The sequence below is a fragment of the Salmo salar genome, chromosome ssa06 (genome assembly GCF_905237065.1).
Source record: "Salmo salar chromosome ssa06, Ssal_v3.1, whole genome shotgun sequence".
In the NCBI taxonomy this organism is placed as follows: Eukaryota; Metazoa; Chordata; class Actinopteri; order Salmoniformes; family Salmonidae; genus Salmo; species Salmo salar.
This window is the reverse complement of record NC_059447.1, coordinates 61569976-61582282: the sequence shown is the minus strand read 5'-3', so window position 1 is coordinate 61582282 and position 12307 is coordinate 61569976. Positions and strand designations below refer to the sequence as shown.

General features: G+C 42.2%; 1 protein-coding gene across 3 annotated transcripts in view; it reads left to right on the top strand.

Moving 5' to 3' along the window:
- Positions 1-12307, top strand: part of nkain2 (sodium/potassium transporting ATPase interacting 2) — a 187108-nt gene that overhangs the window by 98232 nt on the left and 76569 nt on the right. For all 3 annotated transcript variants that reach the window (XM_014205110.2, XM_014205111.2, XM_014205112.2), the window contains exon 3: positions 4861-4941. In XM_014205110.2, coding sequence (XP_014060585.1) covers positions 4861-4941 — 81 coding nt within the window. The remainder of the gene's footprint in view (positions 1-4860; positions 4942-12307) is intronic.

The window sequence follows — 12307 nt, the reverse complement described above, 5'->3', positions numbered from 1 at the left end:
ATTCAACAACTGAGACATAAACTGAACAAGATCCACAGACATGTGACTAACAGAAATGAAATAATGTGTCCCTGAACAAAGGGGGGTCAAAATCAAAAGTAACAGTCAGTATCTGATGTGACCACCAGCTGCATTAAGTACTGCAGTGCATCTCCTCCTCATGGACTGCACCAGATTTGCCAGTTCTTGCTGTGAGTTGTTACCCAACTCTTCCAATGGGATTGAGATCCGGGCTCTTCGCTGGCCATGGCAGAACACTGACATTCCTGTCTTGCAAGAAATCACGCACAGAACGAGCAGTATGTCTGGTGGCATTGTCATGCTGGAGGGTCATGACAGGATGATCCTGCAGGAAGGGAGGAGGATGTCTTCCCTGTAACGCACAGCGTTGAGATTGCCTGCAATGACAACAAGCTCAGTCCGATGATGCTTTGACACACCGCCCCAGACCATGACGGACCCTCCACCTCCAAATCAATCCTGCTCCAGAGTACAGGCCTTGGTGTAATGCTCATTCCTTCGACAATAAACGCAAATCCGACCATCACCCCTGGTGAGACAAAACTGCGACTCGTCAGTGAAGAGCACTTTTTGCCAGTCCTGTCTGGTCCAGCGACGGTAGGTTTGTGCCCATAGGCAACGTTGTTGCCGGTGATGTCTGGTGAGGACCTGCCTTACAACAGGCCTACAAGCCCTCAGTCCAGCCTCTCTCAGCCTATTGCGGACAGTCTGAGCCCTGAAGGAGGGATTGTGCATTCCTGGTGTAACTTGGGCAGTTGTTATTGCCATCCTGTACCTGTCCCACAGCTGTGATGTTCGGATGTACCGATCCTGTGCAGGTGTTGTTACACGTGGTCTGGCACTGCGAGGACGATCAGATGTCCGTCCTGTCTCCCTGTAGTGCCGTCTTAGGCGTCTCACGGTACGGACATTGCAATTTATTGCCCTGGTCACATCTGCAGTCCTCTTGCAGAATTCCTAAGGCACGTTTACACAGATGAGCAGGGACCCTGGGCATCTTTCTTTTGGTGTTTTTCAGAGTCAGTAGAAAGACCTCTTTAGTGTCCTAAGTTTTCATAACTGTGACCTTAATTGCCTACCGTCTGTAAGCTGTTAGTGTCTTAACGACCGTGCCACAGGTGCATGTTCATTAATTGTTTATGGTTCATTGAACAAGCATGGGAAACAGTGTTTAAACCCTTTACAATGAAGATCTGTGAAGTTATTTGGATTTTTACGAATTATCTTTGAAAGACAGGGTCCAGAAAAGGGGACGGTTCTTTTTTTGCTGAGTTTATATTATGGAGACTTAAAACCCAGGCATTTTGACTTGTCCGTCAGCCGTCAGAGAGAGCCGCTGTCATACAGCAGAGAGATTACCTTGACAGCCCCTCCTCCTCACCCCTCCTCACCCCCTCCTCCCCTGTAGAAATGGAGCCTCAACCCACTATCAGCCTCAGCTATCAAAGTCTATGCCTGTAAAGATAAATGGCTTACTGTCCAATATTACTCTTGCTTATATCCGTTTTGGTAATGCTGTCAGAGCAGATGAATTTTTATTCTAATTTAACATGGCTCTTGCCAGTAGCTGGAGAAAGGCCAAATTAGGTTCCACTACACGCACCCATCTTCTGGATCTAATGTCTTGACAACATGTCAGAATATAGAGGCGGTAAAACCTTCCTCCGTGGCGGCTCTTCCCCTCTGTCAATGGTCTGGTGAATTAGGCTTGGAAACATATACACTTGTGCCCTAACACATTCATGGATTGCCCCCTACTGCTCCCTCCAACCTCCACCCCTCTGGGTTTAGAGACCATCACCAGCTCACGTACCAGTTTGGATTATGGCCCTAATTGAAGTCAATGGCTTGGCCTAGCCCTGCTCCACCTCACAGACGTGGGAGAATCATTATGCCGCCACACGTCTACAACGAGAGACGTGTCAGCCAGACAGCCGCACTCCAGTTGGGAGGAAGGCATGTAGTATTGACCTTCAACCCTCCCCTCGGGCGTTTCAGCTGATTCACTGTATAAATTGTACGTACAGCATGTGCCGACCGACATTATCTGCTTCTAAAAGGGATTTTTAAGTAAAGGGAAAGGTTTTCTGCACCTGTGACAGCTTGCAGTGGTCTCTCCCCCTCTCTCACCCTCTCCCCCTCTGAGGCCATCTGGGGTGAGAGTCAGTCAATCCCAACACATTACCAAGGAGTCCCCATGACTACGGGATAGGATAGACCCTCCCCCCCCCCCCACCTACTGAGGCCCGGTCCAATGTTGGAACAGTCCCCATACTACAGGGGTTCCCAAACCTTTCTGGGCCCCACAACCCCATTTTGATATCAAAGAATGTTCGTGACCCCACCATGTAAAAAAAGTGATCAATGTAAAAAAAAGTAATCACCGGCCAATGTTAACTTTTTAAAATGGGTCTATTAAAGTCTATTACAAATCAGTCTGACAGTACTTTTGACAGTATTTCAATCTGAAGGAGGTATGGTTTGGAAGTGACTGTAATGCATCAGAAAATATATTGTTCAGAAGATCATCCGACAATAATTTTGTATGATTTTCTGTGAAGAAAAGATCATCATTGAGTATGTTATTTCCCCCCAGTCTGATTTAGTGCCTGGTCTTGTCCAGTCTGTTCTAATGAGTCCTGCATGGCTTGTGGGTATTGCAGTGGGAAACAGAAGCCTTGTCTTTTCAGTGATGGGGTCATAATATTTTGTAGCTTAAACCATTCAAAAGATAGTACCACGTTTGTAGGAAGAAACCGCATCTAGCAGCTACCGGAGGTTAATGACTTAACCCCGGTTCTATGAAGAGGAAATTTTATCTTGCGACCCCATTTTCAAATCAGGTGACCCCATATGGGGTCACGACCCCTAGTTTGGGAAACACTGCCATACTGTATCCCTTTCTGTAAGTGTTCCTCTTTAGCTACAGTGCTCTATCCATAATATTGCATATCTCCATACCTCCTTGATCCAGCCGGTTATACATTCATGATGATTATGATGCTTTTCACTGTATCACAGAAACCTGCATGATATCTGCAAAAATATTTGATCAGATCTTTCTTACTGTGCTGTCATAAAGTACACATTTTCTTAATTAGGCAAAACAGTTAAGAACAAATTCTTATTTACAATGACGGCCTAGGAACAGTGGGTTAACTGCCTTGTTCAGTGGCAGAACGACAGATTTTTACCTTGTCAGCGCAGGGATTCAATCTAGCAACCTTTCAGTTACTGATCCAACACTCTAACCACTAGGCTACCTGACGCCCCACTAGTGTCAGCTATGGCTCCTGTAGTGATATTTGTCCTCGATCATATGCATTTAACAGATAAGTGGATACATATATTTGCGGTGGCATAAAGTGCTTAAGTATTAATACTTTGAAGTACTACTTAAGTTGTTTTTTGTGGTATCTGTACTTTACTTTACTATTTATATTTTGACAACTTTAACTTTAACTTCACTACATTCCTAAAGAAAATAATGTACTTTTTACACTGTACGGTTTCCTTGACACCCAAAAGAACTCGTTAAATGTTGAATGCATAGCAGGACAGGAAAATCATACAATTCACGCACCTCTGATCTGGCGGACTCACCAAACACACATTTGTAAATTATGTCTGAGTGTTGGAGTGTGCCACAGGCTATCCATACGTTTTAAAAACATGAAAATGGTGTCGTCTGCTTTTCTTAATATATGGAATTTGAAATTATTTATACTTAAGTATATTTGATCAATTACATTTACTTTTGATACTTAAGTATATTTAGAACCAAATACTTTTAGACTTTTACTCAAGTAGTGTTTTACTGGGTAACTTTTACTTTTACTTGAGTAACTTTCTACTAAGGTGTCTATACTTTTACTCAAGTATGACAATCGGGTACTTTTTCCACCACTGTATATTTGGATGAGGTTCCTACATGTAATGCAATTGAGTTCCCATTTCCAGTGGCCCAGTATTTTATTCTGGATCACCTGTCTGCTTTAAAATAGAATCAGATAAGCATCCTTTTATCTGAAGATCTCTGTTCTGCTTATCAGACTTCACAGTTCTTCTTCTCCCAGAAAGTCGCTTCTCACATTTTAATCGGGGGAAAAAACATGTGTTGTGATAATGATTTCCCATGCTTCAAAATAGCTTGCTTCGAAAAAAAGTACATGATATGTCGATAGATGCGCCGTGTCTTAGATCAGGGGTGTCAAACTCATTTTGCCCTCAGCTTTCTTGTGAGTGTCCTTTCAGACATTTGGACAGTACAGTACCTAAATGTGGACATACTGAACTGTAACATCATGTTTTGTGTTCTTCAGTGCCAATTGGACATTGAGTTGTTTCATTTTGACACATTTCAAACCGCTTTGATAAGCCTCCATCCCTATCTCTAAGGAGCCTCTAAGCCTCAGCCCTCCCTCCCTCCCTCCCTCCCTCCCTCCCTCCCTCCCTCCCTCCCTCCCTCCCTCACACACACACACACACACACACACACACACACACACACACACACACACACACACACACACACAACACACAACACACACACGTTCAATACCGAGAAGAGGTACTAAATGTTTGGCTCTGGCATGATTCAGATGTGTGGAGGCAGATTCTGTGTGAAGACATACCCAGCAGATAATTAATTACAAAGAAACACTATGATTCTGGCTGTGGAAACCCAGATACTAAGGAGAATCAAAATATGCATTTGTTTTTGGCGTGTTATTCTGAGCTTGACATTGCTTGTGGTGTTCTAATACTGTGATACTGTTTGTTCAGTGGTGTGTGCTTCTTCTCTCCCCCTCCTCTCTCGCTCTCTCTCCTCTCCCATAGTATGCAGTGTGGCTGGTTCTCTGGGTGACCTGGAACATCTTCATCATCTGTTTCTACCTGGAAGTGGGGGACCTCTCCAAGGTAATGTGACCTGCTGAGAGCTCTACAGAGCTGGAGAGCCTTTTATTATTACCTGCCAGAGAACAGAGGCCATGGATAATATGTCTTTAATGGTCTTTTTCGCGTGCCATTTAATCACGGGTTACACATTACTTCGCTGTTTCTGAAAGAGATAGTTGTGAGTCTTTCTGGGTAAGTCTCTTAAGAGCTTTCCACTCCTAGATTGTGCAACATTTGCCCATTATTATTCTCAAAATTCTTCAAGGTCTTGGATTTTGCTTGCCTGTGCTTAGCCCCATTGCACACATTTTTTTCCTGAAAAAATCCCCAGTCCTTAACTGCAACAAGCATACCCATAACATGATGAAGCCACCACCATGATTGAAAATATAGAGAGTGGTACTTAGTGAGTTGTATTGGATTTGACCCAAACATAACACTTTGTATTCAGTACAAAAAGTGAATTGCTTTGCCACAGTATTACTTTAGTGACTTGTTGCAAACAGAATATATGTTTTGGAATATTTGTATTATGTACTGGCTTCCTTCTTTTCACTCTGTCATTTAGGTTAGTATTGTGGAGTAACTACAATGTTGTTGATCTATCCTGAGTTTTTACAGCCATTAAACTGTTTTAAAGTCACCATTGGCCTCATGGTGAAATCCCTGAGAGGTTTCCTTCCTCTCCGTCAACCGAGTTAGGAAGGACTATATGTAATTTAATCAATACAAAATTCAGGCTGTAACACAATAAAATGTTGAAAAAGTCAAGAGGTGTGAATACTTTCTGAAGGCCTTGAAAATACGGTGTGGTTTGACGAGAACGCTGACATTTTTCCAAGGCAGAGATAACTGGCCGAGACTGAGAGCTGTAGATGCATCCATTCATGCATAATGTGTACAAGTGTAGGCATAATGACATTCGCCAAATGTCCTTACACTTTTTGGCTCTTTAACAGATGTTTATTTTTATTAATCAAATGGGGGGTGCATAGAACACTGTTTGGCTGCTGGAATTAATTTGTGGGTAGACAAACGTGGGGAGGTAGCCTACAGTACATGAGCCTTTTGATTATTTGACAATCAGATGAAAGATCATGACTGGTTGTGTTTATTCCACAGTAAAAGGTAATACATTTGAGTTAAGTTAAGATGCATCTTTACTACTAGGCCCACAAGAGATCCTATTAAATAAATAGCGATTCTATATGTAATTCTATGATTTGGCCCATACAAAAAGTTCATGTACGAGGTCCCGCACAGGGAAACAAATACATCTACTTTCACCCCTGGTTCAAAGAAATACAGTAATACCGCAATATAGATGCAAATGTGTCTTCTCTCTCTCCCTCCACCTCTCAGTCCCTCTCTCTCTCCCTCTCAATCTCTTTGGTCCCCCTTGGTCAAACTTTCTCATTTCAACTGGGAATTTATTCCATAATCTGTCATCTGTTCATGTATGTATGAGAAGATTTGAGATGTAATTAAAATGTCAAAATGTTTAATATTGTACCCAATTAAAAGGCAAACCAGCCGTGTAACTTGATTATGACATTTCATCAAGTGCTTTTATCTATTACGTTTTCAATTGGAAAATGAAACTGAAAATACTAATCCCTTTATGTTGACCACTGAGCGCTTCTCATGACCAGATAATATCAGAGCTGTGGACATGAGTCAAGTAGAGATGTGAAGATTATATTGCTGTAGCTCTTGGTCACAAATGTGGCCACATTACATGCCATTGTTGTATCACCAATGATAAGGATGATTATAGTGTTATTGGTCAAGCTAATTTGCCGGTAAGGTAGTTGTAGTTCAGTATATATCCACATAGAAAGGAAAGAGAACATGTGTAGGTATTTTGTCACAGCATTTGGATTGTGTTTATCTTTGAGGAAGTCTCTTTGAAATGTCTGTACATTTCTTAGTCGATCGTGCTTCCTTGTTGCTCTGTCGTTACTGTTTAATCTTATCTGGGATCTATGGCAACAGATGGAGCTCTCACTTAGTCTCACAGTCTTCACTCTCCTCTAGCCTGTGCCAAAATGGCTTCCTTCCTCCTCAATTGCCTTTGGAGGATTTGACAGTTTCACCTCAGAGATATCTTAGCACGTTTGAAAGGCATCAGGGAATGGCATCTGTTGCATTATAGTTTTATTAACAGTCAATGTCATTAACAGCTGGAAAATGACATGGGTTTGGGGCTATATACACTTTGACAAACTCAGTCCCGGTATATCTACATAGTACATTGCCTTTTTGTCAGTGAGTTCTCCCTGCTGCATTTCAGCACTGATTTTTGTATGTCTTCTAACTTGCCTGAAATAAATCTCTTAAAGAGAGAATGTTCATTGGCTTCCTTCACAATTCACCAGCATCAGTTCCCACGAGTGGCCTTGTCACTTTTTTTTCCTAGGGAGAAGAGGCACTGAGGCATCAACTCATCGCTCCTCATCGTTTTGCCTGACTGACGAAAAGGGCATCTGTGGCTTTGTAGTTCTGAGTGTGATTCCACTGCATGTTCTACATGGTGGTTCTTTTCAGGTACTTTAATTAGTAACAGTAAAGTGATAGTGTGTTAGTTGGTGTGATTTATTTGGCTCACGTTGGGGCGCCTCATGATTTATTAATGTAGGTGTAATGTGTTTAACCAGGAGAGAATCCATTGAGACCCGCCAAGGCAGGAAGATCACACACAGAAACAAATTAAGATAAATAAATGGGACGAATCCCTGCGTATTCTTTTCATTACGTGGCGCAATCCTCCTTACAGGTCTCAACTCGCTCAATCACTCCGCTAAGGGGGACTTGTCTAGGAGAAAGCCAATAGTTTATCAGGAGAGGGATTGACATTGAAATAGTACATGACTTGAGAGAGAATAAACAACAACAGTATTTTTTGTAGATCGGGTTTGGGCCTGTAGAGAGAAAGTGTCACCATGTTTCTTTTACATTCATGTCAAATGTCTCAAACTGCAAACTGGGCACTCTTAAGAGCGCTCCCTTCTGGATTGTGTTTGTGCTTGAATATGTGAATGGGTTAAAAGCGGCAAACTCTTTGGCCTGTTCACCAATTCCATTGGCATGCCCAGAGATATTCTGGGAATTGAATGTGGAGGCCATTGGCAGAGGACTGTTGGCACTGACAAGAAGTGACAGGGTAGAGCATGGGAGAGTGGGTAGAGTGGGCGTAGAGAGCCATGGAGCTCCAGTCTGAGCCTCAACCTGAGCCCAGGCACAGTAAATAAAACTGTGTCCCAGCCATGGCAGCAGACAGCCTTCTAGCTTCTAGGCAAATAGTCACAGTCTGGCAGAGAGGAGGATGAGAGCTGATGCAATAAGAGCTGCTCACAAACGTCCCTCCCAATCTTGGACAGACAGATACACCTGGCCCACCTGGCCCAAAAACGCATAACGTCTCCTGTCAGCCAGGAATCTAATCCAGGCTGGAACAACCTGACATCTGCATAAACAAATAACTCCATTGAAATGGAGCTTTCTGACATCTTAGTATGGGATTCATGCCAAATATTGTGTGCCAACATTCTCCATATCAACACTGATCATGACCTCTGTATTTTAGCCTTAAGGCCTGGACAATATTGCTGGCTACATTATGCACAGTACTAAGCAATGGTTCGAGGTTAAAATCAAAGCAAAGGTTAAATGGAGAATGCATGATAGATTTGGCACCGATGTCTTCCCAGTTCAGTTGAATTAATGATACCTTTTTACTGTTTGTAAGAAGTTCCTATTGTGCTATGTCATGATGTTGATATATTTGCAGCCCTATGAAATATTGCTATGGTTGTAAGTGGCATGGCAGAGCCTCAGTAAATCCTTACATTGGCAGGTTATCAGTGTCTTTTTCCTTGGAGCAACTTTAAAAGCATGCAACTGGCCTACTTCCTGTCTGCACACTCTTCATAGTCTTCATATACAGGAAAATGCTGGTATTCTGATAAAGTGTCAGGTCTGGGAGGGATAGTGATTTATAGTCAATTTCACTGGAGAGGAGGGACAAGGCTGGCCTGTCAGCACCAGGCCCTCAGAACAAATGAGTTACAGTGCTTGTGCTAGCTCAATAAGGCTATTATTTCCCATCACCACCTATCACAGACTCTGAGAGCCGTCTAGTTTAGGAATAGGCTGGCCGGAGGAGCTTGACAGGGGAGCTGGACACTAGAACTCCAGACGCTACATGAATCCCGGACGCTCCCATAGAGTAGCCTACATCCCTTACTAACTTTGTGAACTTCTCACAAAACATAAGAGAACTATGTTGTTATAAAATAAAATGAATTTAGAAAATGTTGTTAATAGTTACAGGTGAAGTAATGCAGGCCTATCACCTGAACTGTTTGCTTTAATCCTAGATAGGTAATTACTCATGTTATACCCTTTGGCAGTGCACTGACCCTGAATCACCCAACTTAAAATATCCAGTTGTTTAACTGAACCCTCTGGAGCAGTCCGAGCACTCCAATTTCCAGCACACGTACCAGTGGTTACTATGTATTAGGTTTTTATGAGCCATGTTTCTGTCTCATAGACCCTTGATAGAACCCGAGTCTATTTCAAGAGACTAGCAGTGAAATGCTTACTTGCGGACCCTTCCCAACAATGCAGAGAGAACGGAAATAGAGAAATAATAGAAAAGTAATTACACGTAATAATAAAAGTCATAATAAATACACAATGAGTAACGATAACTTGGCTGTATACACAGGGTTTTATAGCCTTTTAAGGGTTATATCTATATATTGGCTTTCCTATTATTTGAATCGATCTGGCCTGGGCTGAATAAGTTATTAAAAGTACCCGAAGCCTGCCTCTTATTGAGCTGTTTATAGTGGGGATGCCGTCATGGCCCTGTCAGGGTTTAATGTGCTGCTGTTAAAGAGTTCACAACTCAGTGTCAGAGTAATTTAACAAACCACAAACCATTTAACAAACATGTCTTCTCCTGGGTGATTAAAGGCCAAACCAACGACATGGACGTCACTTGATTGAGCTCAAATTAACTTGATCCACTCCTTGATATCACTGAGACTCATTGATTCAATTTGGTGAAACATTCGGAAATATATTTGGACCAATCTAGCATGTACGTACACAAAGGCATAGCAGACGTGAAGATGTCAGAATGTGTTGATTGTATTGACCATAACCAGATCAATGCGTTAGAAGACAGACTGGGAACTGGCCACAAAGTTAATAACCAGACTAAATGCAGAGCAAAAGGCAAGGCATGCTCAAGATGCCTCCCTGATGAATGCTGAAGTCTGCAGAGTGCTCTCAGTGTCATTAAAGATGACAATAAAATTCCCCCCTCCAGTGTGCTATTCAGATTAGAATGACACTAATGCAGTGCTCCGACCATGAGGGTGCTTGGAGAGGCTTGTAGATTCTTTGCCATTGACTTGGCTGTATGTAAATGCTTCATTCTCCACCCCGCCTCTGCCACCAGCCAATATGCCATACTATACAGTGGCTTGCGAAAGTATTCACCCCACTAGGCATTTTTCCTATTTTGTTACCTTACAACCTGGAATTAAAATTGATTTGTTAGGGGTTTGTATCATTTGATTTACACAACAACATGCCTACCACTTTGAAGATGCAAAATAGTTTTTTATTGTGAACCAAACAAGAAATAAGACAAATAAACTGAAAACTTGAGTGTGCATAACTATTCCACTCCAAAGTCAATACTTTGTAGAGCCAGCTTTTGCAGAAATTATAGCTGCAATTCTCTTCGGGTATGTCTCTATAAGCTTGGCACATCTAGCCCCTGAGATTTTTGCCCATTCTTCAAGGCAAATCTGCTCCAGCTCCTTCAAGTTGGATGGGTTCTGCTGGTGTACAGCAATCTTTAAGTCATACCAAAGATTCTTAATTGGATTGAGGTCTGGGCTTTGACTAGGCCAGTCCAAGACATTTAAATGTTTCCTCTTAACCACTCGAGTGTTGCTTTAGCAGTATGCTTAGGGTCATTGTCCTGCTGGAAGGTGAAGCTTTGTCCCAGTCTCAAATCTCTGGAAGACAAACAGGTTTCCCTCAAGAATTTCCCTGTATTTAGCGCCATCCATCATTTCTTCAATTCTGACCAGTTTCCCAGTCCCTGCCATTGAAAAACATCCCCACAGCGTGATGCTGCCACCACCATGTTTCACTGTGGGGATGTTCTTCTCGGGGTGATGAGAGGTATTGGGTTTGCGTCAGACATAGCGTTTTCCTTAATGGCCAAAAAGCTACATTTTAGTCTCATCTGACCAGAGTACCTTCTTCCATATGCTTGGGGACTCTCCCACATGCCTTTTGGCAAACACCAAACATGTTTGCTTATTTTTTTTCTTTAAGCAATGGCTTTTTTTCTGGCCACTCTTCCGTAATGCCCAGCTCTGTGGAGTGTACAGCTTAAAGTGGTCCTATGGACAGATGCTCCAATCTCCGCTTTGGAGCTTTGCTGCTCCTTCAGGGTTATCTTTGGTCTCTTTGTTGCCTCTCTGATTAATGCCCTCCTTGCCTGGTCTGTGAGTTTTGGTGGGCGGCCTTCTCTTGGCAGGTTTGTTGTTGTGCCATATTCTTTCCATTTTTTAATAATGGATTTAATGGTGCTCCGTGGGATATTCAAAGTTTCTGATATTTTTTTATAACTCAACCCTGATCTGTACTTCTCCACAACTTTGTCCCTGACCTGTTTGGAGAGCTCCTTGGTCTTCATGGTGCCGCTTGCTTGGTGGTGCCCCGTGTTTAGTGGTGTTGCAGACTCCGGGGCCTTTCAGAACAGGTGTATATATACTGAGATCATGTGACACTTAGATTGCACACAGGTGGACTTTAACTAATTATGTGACTTCTGAAGGTAATTGGTTGCACCAGATCTTATTTATTGTCTTCATAGCAAAGGGGATGAATACATATGCACGCACCACTTTCAGTTATTTCTTTCATTTTACTTCACCAATTTGGACTATTTTGTGTATGTCCATTACATGAAATCCAAAATAAAAATCAATTTAAATTACAGGTTGTAATGCAACAAAATAGGAAAAACACCAAGGGGGATGAATACTTTTGCAAGGCACTGTATATGAATTAGTATTAAGAAATAAACCGCACAAACTTCCCCTCAATCAATGTTCACATTTCAGTCATGCGACAAAAGTGAATACTTGAATTTTTGTGTCAAAGAAAATTGACATTAAACTGTAATTTTGCCAGTACATTGTTTTGCTATAATCCAGGGGATTTACTTGAGTTAAAATTCCCTTTCAACAAGCAAGAAGTTTCTCCCATCAATCATTTCTCGGCAGGAGGCCAGTGTGTTTGTCCCACTGCTCCATCTGTGAGGGAATGTGTCATCAGCAATGTCAGTCAG